Source organism: Panthera onca, chromosome D2 (genome assembly GCF_046562875.1).
Source record: "Panthera onca isolate mPanOnc1 chromosome D2, mPanOnc1 haplotype 2, whole genome shotgun sequence".
Lineage (NCBI taxonomy): Eukaryota > Metazoa > Chordata > Mammalia > Carnivora > Felidae > Panthera > Panthera onca.
The window spans coordinates 48,502,149-48,520,278 of NC_138349.1; the positions used below are offsets into that span (position 1 = coordinate 48,502,149).

General features: G+C 57.9%; 1 protein-coding gene across 10 annotated transcripts in view; it reads right to left on the reverse strand.

Moving 5' to 3' along the window:
* ZMIZ1 (zinc finger MIZ-type containing 1) overlaps positions 1–18,130 on the reverse strand; it is a 234,259-nt gene that overhangs the window by 18,466 nt on the left and 197,663 nt on the right. For 8 of the 10 annotated variants that reach the window (XM_078434463.2, XM_078434460.2, XM_078434459.2 and 5 more), the window contains 6 exons: positions 17,373–17,517; positions 7,034–7,148; positions 5,817–6,034; positions 4,935–5,133; positions 3,729–4,019; positions 803–985 (listed from right to left, as the gene is read on the reverse strand). In XM_078434463.2, coding sequence (XP_078290589.2) covers positions 803–985; positions 3,729–4,019; positions 4,935–5,133; positions 5,817–6,034; positions 7,034–7,148; positions 17,373–17,517 — 1,151 coding nt within the window. The remainder of the gene's footprint in view (positions 1–802; positions 986–3,728; positions 4,020–4,934; positions 5,134–5,816; positions 6,035–7,033; positions 7,149–17,372; positions 17,518–18,130) is intronic. The other 2 variants (XM_078434464.2, XM_078434466.2) reach the window with 1 other exon arrangement.

The following is an 18,130-nucleotide window of genomic DNA, read 5'->3' on the forward strand; positions in this document are numbered from 1 at the left end:
ATAGTGTTACTTCCAAAGTGAAAAATCAGAAACAACCAAATATCCAATAAAAAGTGAACAATAAAATAGGGTGTGGTTATGTATCCGTAGAATGTTAAACATCCTTAAAAGAATAAAAACCATGGAGGGGCGCCTGGGTGGCTCAGTCGGTTAAGCGGCCGACTTCGGCTCAGGTCACGATCTCGCGGTCCGTGAGTTCGAGCCCCGCATCGGGCTCTGGGCTGATGGCTCAGAGCCTGGAGCCTGCTTCCGGTTCTGTGTCTCCCTCTCTCTCTGCCCCTCCCCCGTTCATGCTCTGTCTCTCTCTGTCTCAAAAATAAATAAAACGTTAAAAAAAAAATTTAAAAAAAAAAAAAAAGAATAAAAACCATGGAGACTTTGTAGCAATAAGTGACACGCTTGTGATTTCACATCAAGTGAAAGAAACAGATTCAAAATTACAGCCTTAGTAACAGTCTCAGAACAGGCTGATGCCCATGTGCGTGTAGCGAAACAAGGTTTAGAACTAATATTAATATATCTAGGTGGACGCTTTTTCCTTTAAAAAAATGCATTTTTTAAATTATTATCTCGTGTGCTGTAAATAGTGAAAGGAGAGGAGAAAACCCTTGTCTGAGCCCGTGGGAACAGGAAAGGACATTTTGGTCGCTGCACGCATGGCTCTGAGGACAAGATGACACATCCTGGAAGTCTCTGCCTGCCCCCTGGTGCCTCAGGGGAACACAGAGCCAAGAGGACACGGGTGGGGGTGGGGATGGGAGGTGGGGAGGGAGGAAGGGGCCTGTGGGGTGGTAGAACTCACCTTGTAATACTGCCCCATGTTGACCGTGGGGGGTGGGTACTGCCCCGTGCTCGGCTGGCTGGGCATCCTTTGCCCGGGGTAGTTGGGAGAGGTGAGCGGCCGTGGGGGATTGGGGGTAGGGTACTGGCCTGGCTGGGTGGGGAACTGGCTGTTTGGTCCATATTGCTGGTTTCCATAGTTGGGCTGTGGCGGCAAAGGAGAGGAGAAGGTGTGTCAGTGTCGTGGGGCCAAGCTACTCACCAGACGGCCACCTCACCTCTGTCCTTGCTGTTTTCCTCTGGCAAACTGCCCCCTCCCCCACCCGGAGAGAGGAGGCTGAACCAGATGATGTCTGAGGCCCTTGCTGCTCTGAGACACTAGGTTCTGGCTGTGCGGCTGGAGGCCCTCTCACCGTGAAGATGTCTTCTCCAAGTACCCTGCTCTCCGAACCGAGGGCACTTTCAGAGCCTCTCATTCCTGCCATCGTGAGGGGGCCCTATTCCAAAGCCCCCTTTGTGCCTCTCCTAGTACTTGGTACGTGACGGGGGAAGGCAGACAACAGGATGTGCTTCCAGAGAGGGGACTCCCTCGACCCCTGCAATCTGAGGCTGAATCTGGGAGGCACCATCCCCAGAGCCCACACTCCATTCCAAGAGAACGCACAGCCACTCCATTCTGGGCCATGTTGCAGGGGTGGGAAGAAGCCGCCTTGTGGAGGTTCCAGACAACCCTTCTCAAGACAGGCAACTGAGAGAGAAGACAGCTCCAGGGAGGGGCAGGACCACTGTCCTCGGAGATCTACAACGTGACACATGACACACCGATGTCCACCTCGTAGCTGCCTTCCCCCTCTGTAAGATTAAGTGACCCTCAGGGGCCACCTGCCGCCCAGACACTCCAGGCCATCACGTCTTGTGGAGTCGCTGGTTCCCTCTCCCTTGTCTGTTGAAACTCCTGGTTTAGTAACTGTCTCTCTATGGAGGCCCAGTGGACCCTCCATAAATCCTCGCTCAACAAATGAAAGCAGGATCTGAAGGTAAGCGGTGGAGGAGGGAGGTGTCCACGCCAGTGTCAGAGAATCTGCCACTCATACTGCTGTGATACGGTGGCCGCTCTGTGTGACAGTGGGGTTCCTGTCATGTCACCGGAGGAGGAACGCGGGTGGGGGCTGGGGCCTTCCCACCAGACTGCAGAGGAGGAGTCCTGTGTGGCACGGGGCAGTCTGGCACCTGCCCCTGGCCCAACGTGCCAACAGCTCAAAGGTTCTAGAAGCACACCGCTGCGAGGGAAGGCCTGCCTTCCCAGGCAGCGTCAGGCCACGTGACCACCCGGCGTCACAGCCCGGAGCCAGGTGTTTTGTAGCCGGGGAGCATCAGCATTCTACGAAGAGGATGATTTAGTAAACATAAATGAAGGCCTCTGGCGGGCCCTGGGCAGCGCAGCACAGAGGCAGGTACAGACGGATGTCAGAGCAACGACTAGGAATTCCTTTCCCAATCTCCCTTCCTGCCATCACCTCCTTGGGGGCCCGCAGCCCTGAGTCTGGGTCTGCACATGCATCTCTAGCCCGGCCAGCAGGGAGGCTGGGAGTGTGAGCACAGAAGGGGCGAGAGAGGGCCCAGAGCTCATGTGGGGGGCTGTATGTGGGAGACAGAGGCCCGCGGCTTGAGCCCCCAGCACAAGGACAGCCAGGGCCTTGACAGCCACGGTCCTTCTCTGGCTGGTACCTCCCTGCACCCGTGCCCACCCAGGAGTGTCTGGGTGTTTGAGGAGGTCCCTGACCTCTCCCTTAACTGGATTCAGGACGCCTCCAACAATGGCCAAGCCCGAGCTAGGGTGAATACTGAGGGAATCACAGAGACCTTCGAGGAACTTAAGGTTGGACTCTAAACCCACTTGCAAGCCCAAGCTGAAGGCCACAGTTCTGAGACAGGCAGGGGGAAGCGGGTCTGAGAATAGGCAGCAAACAGACAGCTGCCGGGAAATTGCTCAGCAGGGAGCCTCGCCTAGGTAAGGAATCGAGGCAGGCTCCCTGAGGAGCGTGGGCGTTGGGCTAGGATTCTAGGGGCCCTGTGTCTTTTGCTACTGAACTAAATCCTTACCCAGATAGGCCACTTGCTGCCAACTTGTTTTCCCGTTGCTCACTGAAGGCCCTATGACACCCCCTCCAGGAAGTCCTCCTTCTCTGACCTCAAGCTGAATTCCATACACCCCACCGTGCATCACTGCCTTATGGGTTCTCGCTTAGACCTTCTCTTTCCTGCTGAGGTCTCGGTTCCCAGAGGACAGGTGTGGGTTTTACTTCCCTAAATCTTCACCGCCCCCTTGGCTGAGCTGGCTGGGCAGCCAATTAGGCAACGTTCCTCCCGAAAGAGCAGCTGACAGTTGATGGAGAAGAGCCCTAAGAAGCACGCTGCCTGCCTTCCAATCACTTCTCTGACGTGCACAGACATTAGATATGTACAGGGTTTTGTCTCCTCTCTTGCTCTTGGAAGTGAGAAGCCCTCATGCGGATGTGAGGAATGTGGACTCGAGGAGGTTTCGCTCCTTACTCAAGTCACCCAGTAGCCAGTCGGCAGCTACAGCTGTCCGTGCCCGCCCGGGGCCAAGCGCCCTGGGTACAGCCCCTCATTCAAATCTTCCAAGCAGCCCCAGGAGGTGGGCTGGACCGTCACCATCTTTTATAGGTGAAAAACCAAGACTCAAGAAGGGACACGGCTTGATCAAGGACTTCCAGCTGGGAAATGGCAGAGCTGGTCTTAAAGCCTGGAGCCCGATTCCTCAGTCCTTAGGCTTGGCCTTTTGGTCCAGGTTTTGTCCAGGTCAGTTCGTACCCTTTCCAAAGTACTGCCCACAGTCCCTGTGTTTTCAAGCCCCAGGTTTCCCCCCTCCCCCTCCCCGCCCCCAGCTCCCACTGTGAACGCCACCTGCTTGCTGTCACACTCACCTCTCCCGGGTATGGCCTCTTTATGCTTTGAATAGGCAGGGACTGGGGCCGGGGCCCCGGGTAGGTCTGCTGGGGCATCCGCTGCCCATGGGTGCCAAAGGGGCTGATGCCGGGCGGCCGGGGCTGGTTCATCCCCATGGGAGGGCCGCTCATCCCCGAGGGTGTCATGCCAGCCGCCATGCTTGCGGGGTTCATGCTGCCCCCCATGGAGGCAGGCCCCCGCGGCCCGGGCTGGTTCATGAATTGGCTGTTATACGCCTGGGTGGGACCCATCTGGAAAGAGGAACAGACCTTCAACGGGAGAAGAAGAAAAAAAAAAAGAATAAAATGCCACATGCATTGAAAGTGCAGGGAGGGAAGGGTGGGGGAGGTGGGAGGCTCTGGGTTGGGGGGCACTTTCCTGTGTGGCTGCAGCTGGTGACCAGGCCCCAAGGGAATCTCTGGCCCCCTGGGCTCACCGCTGCCCTCTGCAGGCCACACGGGAAAGATGCAGCCCAAGGGTGTTATGGGGTGGGGGCGCAGTCACTCCAGAGAGCAGGCAGCATTTCCAGGGAGGCAGGCAGGGAACGGGAAGAAGGTGCAGAGGTGGGGAGGGGCGTGGAAGGATGGGGGGGGGGGATGAGGATGGAGGCAGGAGCCCCTTTCCTGGAAGCCCTGGCCTCGCCCTTGGCCAATGGAGACACACCCTCCATCGGCAGTCTGAGGCAGTCCCAGCTGTGCCCATCCTACGGTCCCCACCTCCTGTCCCCTGTCCTGCACTCCTGCGGGGAACCCCCTCGCCTCACATGCCATCCGTCCTGAAGGTCAGGGGAGCAGAACTGGGACCAGGGCTCAACCCCCAGATGGGATGACAAGGAGTATATGGTCTTCAGAGGCCACCACGGGGACAGACTGGTGACAAGACATTTTAGACATGGAGTCCACTCTTGGGCGAGCAGCAGCCCAGAGGGCACTGAGGAACCTCCTTCCCCATTCTCAGACACGCACGAGCCACAAACCCACGCGGAACAAACACAAACCCCCCCACCCCCGCCACACCCACGTCCTGACACACACCTTTCCACGTGCCTCCAAGAAAGCCCAAACACACCCCGACCCCATCAGCTTTCCCAGCACCCAGGGCACTGACACCCCAGGCCTGACTCCCCGGGGCTGCCTGCCTTGCTGAGTGGGCCGAGGCTCGACTGGGACTGGCGGGGCCCTTACCGGTCCGTACTGGTTTATATCCTTGTTCTGCGTCTCCTGCAAGGCTGCCACAGTGGCCGTGGCCGTGGCCGTGGCCGTGGCCGCCGCCGCCGCCACTGCAGCTGCTGCGGCAGCAGCCGCCGGCTGAGTGAAGTCAGCGGGCGGCCTGGTGTGCGGAGGGATGCCCATGCCTGCGGGGGCGTTAGGACCCCCGGGGTAGCTGCAAGCGAGAAGAAGGGAAGACTTAGATACCTTCTGAATCTACAGATGAACCGCGGTAAGCCCTGGGCTGGGAGGGAGAAGACGGGTCATTCCCAGCCCTCCCGCCCCCAGCTCAGAGACAGGGGAGGTGTTTAGACTCAGAACCCAAAGGGGCGCGGGGCCTCCTGTGGGCTGGCAGCCCTTCGTGTCACTTGGTGACCAGCAAGCCGCCGTGTTGGGTGCTGGGCGGCACGGACTCTCGCGGCCGCTAGAGGGCCGCGGAGAGGGGTGAAGCCCGAGAGGTGGTCTTGAGGAGGAATGGGCTGCCTCTGCCTGCCCCCCACATCCCTGCAGCATCTTCCTGGGGTTCTGTGCCCCTTCCTCCCTTCCTCTTGACCCTGGTGATTCTTGACCTCGTGCATCTCTGCCTCCACAACCGGCAGGGCGGTGACCTGCCTGACCTGCGTGGAGCAGCTCTCCCCCCGCTGCTGGGGCCGCCCTCTCCGTGGGTCCCAGCATATACAGACACCAGGCACAAGGGTCACTCTGAGGCCCGAGCACACGGTCCCATCACCACGGGCCTGACGGCAGCTGCTGTAGTGTCTGACTCACAGATCGGCCTCAAAGTGGGGAATGATGTGCCAGGAAGCACGGTGCTGGCATTTAAACTGGAATCTTCCTCCTGGGTGGAAGGCTGCTCACCTGGCCCCGAAGCCCCCGCTGCCGGGGTAGTTGGGCCGGCCGTACATGCTCTGCTGGATGTAGGGCTGAGCGGGCCCGGCCTTGGCCGAGAACTGTTGCTGCTGCCCAGCAAACTGGGGGGAGTTGAGGCCGGGGTTGCTGGTGGTCATGCCCGATGCCATAGGGTTGCCGCCTGGATTCATGGGGTTGTTGGCATTGGCCATAGGGTTCCCGAGGACCTGTGGGCAGAGAGCGGTTGTCACTCAAGCGGCACCCCAGGTGGCATGGGGAGGAAGAAGGAGACATGGGGAGGGGGCGGTTGCGATGGTGAAAGAGGGAGAACAGAGAGAAAGGAGGAGAAAAGTGGAGGCATGAATTGTTCCCAGAGCATATGAATGCTTCGAAGGGGTAATGCAGCCCGGAAGCGGGCAGCACAGAAGAGGAGAGCCTCAGCCTGTGATCGAGTGAGGCAGGGCTGGTCCTGCCCCTGGTGCCAGGTGGAAGGCACTGGACTTCTCAGCCCTCCCCCTGCCAAGGGTCCTGGATGCCCGGAGGGTCGGGCCACACAGAGGCCCTGGGATGCTGCTCCGTGAGGGCGAAGAGAAGCCCATCTGCCAGCTCCGGAGGGTGGCGGGATGCTGGCCGAGGGGCCCCTGTGCCCCGAGACTGCAGGGAGGCCCAGTGGTGCCCTCCCAGGTGGCAAACAGCCCAGAGCCTTCCGCATGGCCATGGCAGAGGCTGGGCAGGCGGGAGAGGAAGGAGTGGAGGAAAGAGGAAGGGGCGAGAGCAGGAGGCAGGTTTGGCCAGGCGTGTGGGGAGGGGTTTGTCACAAGCTGAAAGCTCACCGTTTTGCTAAAATCTAACCCAGGTTACCCAGTGTCAAAGACCCCAGACACTGGGGCCCTGAGGCCAGTAACAGCCAGGAAGTTCTCCCATTTATCCAACCAAAGTAAACGTGGGCTGGGGAAGAACTGGCTCTCCGTCAGAGGAGACTCATTCCCCAGGAAGGGCCCCAGACCGGGGACGGTGTGTAGGGGCCAGCTGCCACCTTCCTGAGGCAGGTGTGGAGGGTAGAGGCGTGCCCACAGCTGAGTGTGCCCTGAGAGCCGGTCTTTCCAGCTGGGCAGAGCCCGGGAGAGTCAGGAGGGCTGGCACGGGACGGGGACCCAAAGGCCCCGGGGCTCAGGGGATGGTCCTGCCTGGGAGGGGCCGGGGCTGGGGGCAGGAAAGGCTCTTACCTGGCTCTGGGATGTGTTGGTCACTCCCCAAACCGTGGTGACCACGGAGAGGGAGCCGGGAGGCTGGTTGGTGTTCTGCTGCCAAGGGACAGAGTCATAGGGGAACGACCCATCACTGCAGAGGGAGACAGAGGGGGGTTCTCAGGGGCCGCGTACACAGGAGGGCCCCGCCACTCCACCATGCTCCGCAGCTCCCAGCCCAGCCCAGGTGACCCCCGTCTCAGCCAGCTCTAGACCCCCAGCCCTGACAGGCTGTCCGACGCCGAACAGGTGACATCGCATGGTGACAGACTGTGCCAAGCGACCACCTCTCCCCGCATCGCTGGGGACACCCCCATGGCTGTCTGTCTCACCTTAGGCCACCGAAGTCCACAGGCCGCGCTGCGAGGAAGAAGAGAGAGCCGCAGGCCCAACCTGAGCTCCTCCTCCAACCACGCTCTGACATGAAGTGGTCCCTCCAGAAAGCTCTGGTTCCCCCACACCCGCTTCCCCTTGGAACTTCCCGGTCCCTTCTCAGAAAAGGCCGGAAGGGCCCCAGTCTTGAATTTCACCTCTTCCCCCTTCCTCCTGACCCTTCAGAGCAGGTTGGCCACACAGCCCTGCGGATCTGGACTTTGGCAGGAGTTTCCTTGCGTCAGTCTCCTTCCCGACTCTGCATCACAGGTACAGGCCTGCCTGCCATGCTCCCTCCCCTGCTCCCAACCCCAGTCTCTCCTGCACATCCCTGCCAAGCTAATCTCCCTCCAACCCCCAAGACGCTCTGCGTGATCAAAGACCTTCCTTGGCTCTCAGTGTTTACAAGGCAAAGTCCAAATTCACACACTTCAGAGCGATTTACCCTGTCGGCTCATCAGCATGCCCTGCCTCCCAGCTTGGCTCCCAGCTCTCCTGGAGCAGCCGTCCCCACGTCTCCCCAGTCTCGTCGCTAGGCCCAGATGTACCCACTGTGTTTGGTGACATCTCCTGGGAAGCCCCTAAACACCAGAAGCAAGGACTTAACCTTAGGCCCAACACCCCATCCTATACACAGTAAGTGCTCATTAATGGCCTCCTGTTAGTTGCTGCAAAGAGTGACTCCAGGGAGAGGGAGAGGGCTGTTGGGGTTACAGCATCGAGAACACGCCCGAGGCCCAGCCTTTATGAGTGCTGAGCCAGGGCTGTCTCTCCTCTGGAGCCTGTTCCGCTTGGACTCTGGCACCTCTCACGAGGAGAACATCCCGGACACGGCCCCAGAAGGAGCAGAGAAACAGAGCACCCACATCTGCTTTAGTGGCCCCGCACAGCACCCCGACGGGCAGCAGTGAGGCCTGCCAGGCAGCACTGCTGGGTACCAGGATGGGGGAAGGAGGCCTGGAGGAGGGTGGCGTGGTAGAAAGTGCCTCGTGCCTCTGCTGGGCTCGTGCCTTCATCACAGGAAGTCGGCAGGAGGCAAAAGCTCTCACTCACTCCTGGAGAGCTTCTACCCCAGCTTAGCAGGCCCTGGGGGTGCTGGGAGCCAGCCCAGAGGTCAGGACTTATAGGAAGGAGACATAGTCCTGCATGACAAGCAGCCAGAGAGGAGCTGGGGGTCTGAGTTTCACGCCTGTTTCTTGCCAGGCCGAACCCTCGGCAGTCAACACAGTCAAGGCACGCGGGGCCCTGCAGGGGCGGTCGGACTGGAGGGCAGGACCAGGGCACTGTCTGCCCAGGCTTGCTCTTCCCCGGCCTCACACCCTCTTGCCCGGCCAGCCCCTGGCTTCCTTCCTATCTCTGCTCAGAAGTCACCTCACTGGAGTGGCCTGCCCCGACCTCCTGGTCTCAGAGAAATCCTACCGCTCCCTTTGCCTCCTATCCTGGCTTTTTTTTTTTTTTTTTGGGGGGGGGGGTACCCTGGATATAAGTCCTGTCCCTCCCTGGCTCAGGGGACAAGTTCCTCCTGCCAAATGGGCCTAAGAATGGTACTCCCCCACTTTCCAGAGTTTTTAAGCTGTAGGTCATGAAACCCGAGCGGGTCAAGACATCAAACCAGCATGAGGGGAAAAAAAGAGGGAATAAAACAGAAAGTAGTTAAGCATGAACACGTGGTGAGAATACATATTATTCCCTGAACTTAACATCTTGATTTTATATACACGTATGAGCAGGTCCTGGGTCACAGCCGTTAATACGTGCATTTACTCTGGGTCTCAGTCAAGGAAGATTGAGCAACACAGGCCTCGGTCGTGTCAGTCTGATGTGGCTCAGAGAGACGAACGCAGACAAAAGGGCTTTCTAAACTAGAAAGGGACACAGGCTGGAGCATTACTCGTGATTTCCAGGGGCAAACAGCAGGCCAAGAACCTGAAGGGGAGGAAATGTCCTCGGGAACCAGCTCTCCTGCCTGCTCCCTGCTCCTGCTGGGAGCATCGTGTCTGCATCATGTTTGATGATGGGGGGTGAGGCCGGGATGCACAGGCCAAAGGTGACAGACACCTCAAACTCTGCATCTGGGATGGCCGATGGGGACCTGGGTGCCCAGAGAGCTGGGGGGGGGGGGGGGGCGCAGCAGCAGCACAGGCAAGTAAGCAACGAGCCTGCTCGTCAGCACAGTTGGGCTAGACCCACCTCTCTGGCACAAGTCACAGAGGGCTGGGGTACCATCTGGTCGCGGGCCTGGCACACCACAGTCTCGAAGGGAGGCCCTGCAGGCGACAGTTTTAAACAACGGAGAGGAGACCCCTAGACACCAGCTGTCCTGTGAGGCTCATTCTAGGTGTGCAGGATTAAACACGGGACTCCCATCAGCTTAACAGAACACAAGGGTGAGTCTGTCTTCTCTCCCCAGTCCGCCTGCCCCACAAGCTCCCATCAACCCTCCAGGCTGATGGCCCATTCTGCCCGAGGTTCATGTCCTTTTAGCACGCACTCGGCAGGCTCGGGAAGAAAAGTCCTCCGGGAGCCCCTGTAGCCCGGCAGGGCCCCGCCTGAAGCCTGGGCGGGGAGCCGGCAGCTGCTGTCTCACCGCCTCGGGTGGGGAGGCCCCGGCTCACCAGGATACTGCACAGGCCCACAAACAGGCTCCCAACTGCCCTGCAGCTCCGTGGGTGGGCCTTGTGGGCGGAAACCAGCTCCTTCCTGTTTCGTCCCCTCCACCCCAAAGCCGGTGAGAAGCGACTGGAACCATCGTTCCCAAACTGGGCATCCCACCGCCCGGCTGCAAGGTTCACCCCAGAGCCCAGGCACATACCAGGAGCGCACGCGTGTGGATGGGGACACGTATGTGTGCGTGCACATGAGCCCCGCTGACATGCTGCTGTGCACACGCGGGGGAAGAGACAGGCACACGCATGGAGGGGCGGTCTCGGGGACTTGCTCGCCCCCACTCGCACCTGCTGCAGAAGCAGAAGTGGCAGCCGCACCAACACGGCTGTGACTCATCTCCTGGGGAGACGGCTCCTGCTGTCGCAGTGAAGGCTCTCGCCCCCACAGGCCCATGGCAGTCAGCCCTGCCGACGCCTCTGCCCGGACTCAGACACCACCGCCAGGGGGGCTGCCCGGCTCCGGCTCCCTGTGCCCAAGGAGCAAGGACAAGCCAGGTTCCTGGGCCCTTCCAGTGTGGGAGGGGGCCCAGGGTGATGAAGAAGAGGCCTAGAAGGCCTGTGTAGGGCTGTGTAGTTCTGAGACTCTTCCTTCCTCCGGCAAATACTATTTAACCTGCAGATAAGTTCAGCCCAGGTCGGGAACCACTCTCTCCTCTTACCCATACCTGGTTGCAATTCAAAGGGAGGCCAGGGCCCCTGGAGCTGAGAGAATCCCACTCTTAGGAATCCTGCCTCCTTCTGTGCGCCCTTAATCCAGCACGGCCTGGTTTCATGCCACAGCTCCCCCCAGCTGCAGTCTAGCCCAGCCAAAACTGCCCTAAGAATCCAATCCACCCAGAGAGACAGCAGTCCCAGAAGCCACTTGGAATCTCAGCAGGGCTCTGCCTGCCAAAAGCTCCCTAATACGGGGACAGGCGCTTTCCCATCTCTGTGCCTCTTCCCGGTCTGGGATGCTGTATCCTCACCCTGAAAAAAATGCCACTCGTCCTTCCCAGGCTCCTCTTCCAAAAGCTACCTCCTTCAGGAAGCCCTTGCCGCATCCACTGGCCTGAGCTCTACTTGTTCCTCGCATTCCTAGGGCCCGACTGGGGGCCCAAATGAGAGCCCTCCTGCCTTTTTCCTTCTGCCCCAGGAGTCCTGAGTTAGGCTACCTGTGCCTGGCATGATGTCTTCAAACCTATAGGGCTCAGAAAGCCTTTGCTAACCAGAGAGAAAGCCCACCTCTCCACACTCTCCTCAGAGGGATGCCTGAGAAGGGAAAACGGCGCCCATTCCTTAATTCCGATTGCTGACCACTCACAGTGCGTTTGTGACCCCACGGGCACCGGCACCCAGGAAGTGAGAGGTCCTGCCCTCTGGGGAGAGGGACAGAGGGAAGCTAATGAAGCAGCTCCTTACTCTCTTTATGCCTCAGTGTCCTTGTCTGTAAAATGGGGATACTAGTACTTCTCTCAGAAGGCTGTCACGAGGATTACATGAGCTCACACGTCTAAGGCACAATGGCCACATCTGGCATAACGCAGGCACCTAAAAACTGCTGGCTGTTGCTGTCGTTGTTATGATTTATCGTGTGGCTTCTAGAAGCAAGGAACTGTGTGAAGGGACTTTCACCCGAGAACACATTCCCTTTAACGTGGGCTCGACAGATGCATCTCTTAGGAGCTGAGGCTCACAGGGTCCCAGAGTTTGTCCAGGGCAAGACTGCCAGATGGGTCTGACCACGCCCCACTGTCTCGGGGAGCTAAGGATCGGGGAAGATGGCTCCTCCCTGCTGGAAGATGGGGATAATGTGAGGGCAGCACACGCTATGAGGGACATCTCGCAGTCCCTGAGAATTCCAAGGGGCACAGCTTCCTGAGGATTCTCAGGGAAGCTGCCCAGCATGAAGGGACAGAGGGCCTGTAAAGTTTGGTCTGAGAGACAGGCTGCAGAGAAAACCCAAACAGTGACCCAGGAAAAAACACTCTATCCATCAAATCATTAGCTTTGGCCCGCACCAAGTATCCTGGCAGATATTCAGGGACTCCAACCAAACATTTCTGAGGCTAATACGCAAATGGCAGAGGGAGGCCCTGTGGTACAGAGGCTAAGTTTCTGGGCTCTAAACCTAGACTCTTTATAGGGTCAAACCTGGGTTCTGCTACCGACAATTTGCATCAACTTGAACTTAAGGCAGCTCACCTTCCTCATCTGTAAAATGGGATGAACGCTCTCCTAAGATGAAACATACGAATACAAGTTCGGCACAGTGCCTGGCACAGAGTCCCTGCTAAATTGTACATACGCTCTCCTCTCTGTTTCTCCAGCCTGACTGCATGTAGGTAGGCACCCATGCTTACTTGCTCATACAATGATGGTGCTTAGAAGTTCTGCAGAAATGCTATCGATGAGAGGGAGTGTTATCATCATTCCTGTTCGTTTTCTGAGCCTCTGAGGCTTTGCTTCAGTGTCCCTCTGCCTTCCTGTTTCTAGTGAACTCCTACCTATACTTCAAAGCCCAGCCTGGATACTCCCTTTTGTGATTCTCTTAAGCAGAAGCAAGGACGTTTTCCTCTATTCCCTCAGCTCTTTTTGTCACATGAAAAAGCTTTTCACGCTGCAGTTATAGTAGACGATTTACATGTCTGTTTGGCAGCTCCATGGGCACTGACTGATGTTTGCTAAATGTGAGAAAATGAGTAAAGCCCAGCAAGAGGGAGTGATGATTCCTGGCTCCCGGGTACCTCCTGTGGCAGTGTCTACACAGACATTCATGGAGGGAAGAGGAGGGGAGGGCTGAGTTATTTCTTCCCTTGCATTTCTAACAGCCACTTTATTTGGGAGAAATAACGAATTCCTATTAAGGGTATTGTCAGACCCTAATTAATTTCCCTGATCTGGCTATATTGGTCCCGTCTCCATGCAAGGCTGTAGAGTTACCATTAATGAAACACCAAGCCAGTGAGGAGCTGAAGCTCCCACCCTCTTTAATTTAGGGGGACCATTAACACTGCTCTCTATCATCACAACGACTTGGGCCGCTTCCTTTCCTCCCTGTGGTGAAACATAGAGGGAAATGCGTCGCTAACTGCATATTACAGGGTTTTAAATTTTATCAATAGGAAGGGGGAAAGGAAAAGATCCTGTATCTTAGCAATCTGGAACCGATGGAGCAGGATTTATGGGTCCTTCAATCCCCCTTTCATTTCTTTCTTTCTTTCTTTCTTTCTTTCTTTCTTTCTTTCTTTCTTTCTTTCTTTTTCTTTTTTCCTTCTTTTCTTTCTTTCTTTCTTTCCTTGCTTTTCTTTCTTCCTTTCTTTCTTTCTTTCTTTCTTTCTTTCTTTCTTTCTTTCTTTCTCTTCCTTTCTTTCCTTGCTTGCTTTTCTTGCTTTCTTGCTTTCTTCCTCGCTTTCTCTGTCTTTTTTTAATTTTCTGGGGGCAAGAAGGGCCTGTTACCCTCTGAGCTTTGGGTACGGCTACACAAAAGCAGCTAACAATGAAGGCGGTGAAGGTAGTGTGATGTGACCAAGGAAAGGAGAACACCAGGGGTCAGCTCTGAATGATTCCTTCTTCGTCAGCTGACAAGAGTGAGAGCGCCAGAGTCTGCCGGCACCGAGCGGAGGGCTGGGGGAATAATGACTGGCCTGTGGGACATCTTGTGTGCCAGGCCCGGCGGCAAGCACATTCCAAGTCCTGCACTGCTGTTATTCTAGTGCTACAGATGAGGAAACTGAGGCACAGAGAGGTTACAGAGCTGCCCAAAGTTCCCCAGCTGGAAGATGCCAGGGCAGCAGCTCGCCTCCCGCAGGCTGGCTCAGGGCCTGTGCCCCAACCTGCCGCACCGAGGGGAGCACCGGGGCCGCACCCAGGCACCTCTCTTCTGGGGGTGCCGCAAACCCCTCTCCTGGAAGAAGGGCAGCACCCCTTGATTCCGGAGTGTTCCCCAGCTCTAGCGGGCTCTGGCTGTAATTAAACGAAGAGTGTAAACAAGATGTATTAGGCTTTTAATTACTTCTGCAGCACTGATTTGCATATGGACAATGTGCTAATCACAAATGGCTTTTTTAACCACTCATGAGCAAGAAGAAGGCAGAAACGTCTGCCGGCAACAAGTCTGGGCCGCTGCGGGGACTGTGAAGGGGTCTAGCTGCAGGACCGTGGGCCCGAGGCCCCATGCCGCCCTGGGCTGGCCTCTCCCGGCCCTCCTTCTCCCGCCCGAAGCTCTGCACATCCCTGTAAAGTGGAGAGCACACACCTACCTACAGCTCGCTCATCAAGACCAGACTCTAAGACGGCCCATTGACTGCTCCACAGACCACAAAGCCCTCCCCAAACGTGCGGGCACCCGACACTCCTCCTGACACCGTCACCCTCAGCAACTGCCACGGGGCTGCCGTCGGCTGGCCCTTTCTGATGCCTGGGGCCTGCGTGGCAACGAGTGCCACCATGTGCCTATCGGCTCGAGGGGTCACGGGCCCCAACTCCCAGCCTGGTGCTATGGCACCAACCTCCATGTAACCTTTCCTCTGAATGTCCACGACGGGGCGCCTGGCTGGCTCAGTCGGTCAAGCGTCCGACTTCGGCTCAGGTCATGATCTCACGGTTTGTGGGTCTGAGTTCTACGTCAGGCTCTGCGCTGACAGCTCGGAGCCTGCAGTCTGCTTTGGGTTCTGTGTCTCCTTCTCTCTCTGCCCCTCTCCCACGTCAAAAATAAACAAACATTAGAACAAAAATGTAAATGGCTGTGACCATGCGACAGTCACACAGTTCCCCAGAGAGAGCCTGGGGCTTCAGGCTTCCAAGGCTCCCTCACCCTTTTATTTACTTGTCCTCAGAGCCTACAGACAAGGACCCCTGAGTTTTCAAACAGCCACACATCTCAAACACCAAATCCTGGACATCACAGGGTCCTCAAGCTCACCTGGGTTAGGGTCTCCTTAATTATAAGGCAAGAGGGGCTTCTGTCTCCACGTCACTCAATACACTTGTGGAGGAGGATGGTCAGAAAAGTTTCCTTTCTGTGAAAATACTTGACTTTCTCTTCAACTTTCTTTCCTTCTGGTTTTGGAAATTACATGAGAACTTAAAAGGTGATGCCCCTCATGGGAATTTCCTGGGAAATTCATGAAGCTACGAGTAGAGACCAACCAGTCTCAGAAAGAAGTGTTATGTTAAGGAGGCCACATTCCACGGAAGCAGCTGGTCATCCATCACTTCTCCGTGAAACCTTCCAGGGCACAGGGCTCTCCCATCTCTGAGAGGCTGCTGTTTTGCATTCTCCATCATTCTGTGAGCACATACAGGGAGCTGAACCAGTGGTACAGGTGGCAGGGCACTGGGTAACCAGCCAGTGGCTCTTCGGCCCACTGAGGGAAAGCCAGTTCAAACTCCTAGAAGGCACCTGGCCAGCTCTCAGATCAAACCCTTGAAGACCAAGGCCCATGTCGTCTGGGCAGCCTCTTGACAGCCATTTTCCTCCTTTGGAACCCCAAGGCCAGGCCGACCTGTCACCGAACCCTAACCCTGCCTGGATCTGGCAGTTCCCAAGTCGCCTCACTGGTCTTACTTCCCCAACTAGCGAGATGCAGCCCCTGGAGCACAGACATCCCTCATCTGGTGAACTCCAGGACGGGACATTCTCATGCTGGCAGCTCAGCTCAGCAACAGCCTGGCAAAGGCCTGGCCGGGGTCCAGATCCATGGCGCCCCGTGGCCTGAACGGTCATGGCCAAGCAGGTCTGAGGCAGGCCTCTAAGCGGGGCTGCAGGGCCCTGGCCCAATTGGAGGGGGACAGGCTGGAAGGACAGGACGTGTGAGGCAACAAGAGGCAGGATGAGTCTGGCGGGGCAGAGTGGGAACAGACTAAAAGAAGGGTAAATGTGAGCTGGGTAGTTTAGGCTGCATTCAGCCCCACCTAGTGCACAGTGGCTGGCAGCTGCTCAGATGGACAAGACCTGTGGCTTTTTGCTGAGCCAGGGTGAGGGGAGGAAGGCGGCCAGAGGTGGGTTTTGTCTCTCTAGAGCAGTGCTTCTTAGCCACAGGTGATACCCTTGGCCCCAAGACTGTGTGAAGGTACTTAAGCACCGTGGGGGCGGGAGAGGCGGCAGTAGAAGAACCGAGTGGGCAGGGACCGAGATGTTAAATGCCCTGCAAAGTCCCGCACCATGAAAAAATGCCCTGGCCCAAATGCCAACAGGGTACCACCCACCAGGAAACACGCACAGAAGGGGGGCTGTCCTGAGTCTGAGTGGTCACAGGTCGGGCTGAGGGTGCGGTGAGGCAGTGGTGACGGGCTTGCCGTCCTATAAAGTGCTTCTGGCAGAGGTAGGGAACCACGTGTTGGGGCCGTCCTGTCTGGGCAGGGTGCTGGACCTAAGGAGCTCCCCTGGGGCTCTGAGAATCAACAGTCTCCAATTCAATTTGTGGAGTGTGGCCAGTGCCTGCGTCTGTGGCAGCGCCTCAACGGCGTGAGCCAGGTCTCCTGCGGGGTGCTCTGGGTCGGGGGTGCCTCGGTCGGGCTGGGTCACGAACGGGAGCCTAGCTCTGACTGCAAATGCACCTCACCCCGAAACGCGCTCGTTGGCGGGACCCGCAGAGGAAAAGCAGACAGCGTGGCGGGTCTGTTGCTCGGCCGGCAGAGCACTGGGCGAGGGCGTGCCCAGCTCAGCAAGGCACCTGCGGAACACTTAGCCACAGGACTTGCTGGGCCCGAGCCCACAAGCCTTCTGAGGCCGGTGCAGGGCAGACCGGCCAGTTCCTCAGTGCCTGATGGCCTCCACCACGCCGTTCCCACCTGTGTCCCTGGGCTTCTGGTGGCCCCACCCCTGCGCTAACAGCCCAGCCTCACTCAGCTCCTGCATGGTCGGCCTGGGCTCGCTCTGTCCCCATCCATCTGCCGGTGGGACCATCAGCTCTGTGACGTTCTCGAGCCCCTTCTGGGCCCCGGGTGTCTCCGGGTTTGCCCAACATCTCGCTCAGGAAAAGGGGGAAGACCCTGGGCTCAGGATGGTTACCTTTCAGCCCAGAGTCTAGAACCTCAAGAAGAGACGGCCCTCCACTGAAGGGACAAAGCAGTCAGGCTGGGTAAGACCAGCGCTTGCAGCCTCCGTTGTCACGCTGGAGAAACGGCGCTCACCCACACGGATTTAAAGAACAGCGGCATTTGAGAAAACAGGGAATGTCCTCACGGCTGCTCAGAGGCCCCCACCCCAGTCCTGCCACCTGAGGGGCTCTTCCAAGGGCACGTCGGGGCCTGAGGGCTGGCTGCCCAGCGCCCACCCCTGGAGGCACGTGCCCACTCACCTGTGCGACAGAGTGGGTTTCATGGAGCTCATGGAGTTGAGGGGAGGCTGCATGGGGAGTTTCCCGGGGGCGTCGCTCTGGCGGCTCTTCTGATGTCGGAGAAGCAGCAGGCGGCCGAGCTCCTCACACCAGGAGGACAGCAGGGCTACGAGGAAGGACAGGATGGTCAGCGGGCCCCGCGGCCACCTCCTCCTGCCACGCCCACACCCCCGTCGCGGGCCCACACTGGGTGCTCCCACCTTCGTGTGACACGGGGAGAGCCACTAAGCCTCCTCACCTGTACAGCGGGACTAACACCCCGAAGGAAGGGCTAAAAGGCTCCTGATGCTGGAGGAGGGCAGCAGAGGGGGGCGCATTTCAACGACTACCTCTTTGAGAAGGACAAGCCCAGAGGCGGCAAAGAGGAGAGACCGGACATGACGGAGGAGACGTCAGGGGTCACACCCCCGAAGCAAGGGAGGGAGCCACGCACAGACCCTGTGTGGGGCGAGCTTAGGAAGGGCCTGCCGGCCTACCCCCAGACTTCTCAGCGAAGCCTCTGGACAAGCAGCCCGACATGGCTTCTCCCCCTCCCCAGAGGTAGGGCAGGCGGGGAAAACTTCACAAGGAATCCAGAGCCTTCCTGGAGCCTAGTGAGGATCCCAGCAGTGCCTGCAGGGTCCTCCCCGGAAGAACTCCCCACAGAAGTGCCCATCCTTCCAGTCAGCCCAGCGGCTGGCCCCTGTGTGCTGGGCACCCATGCTTTGGAGAATGAAGGA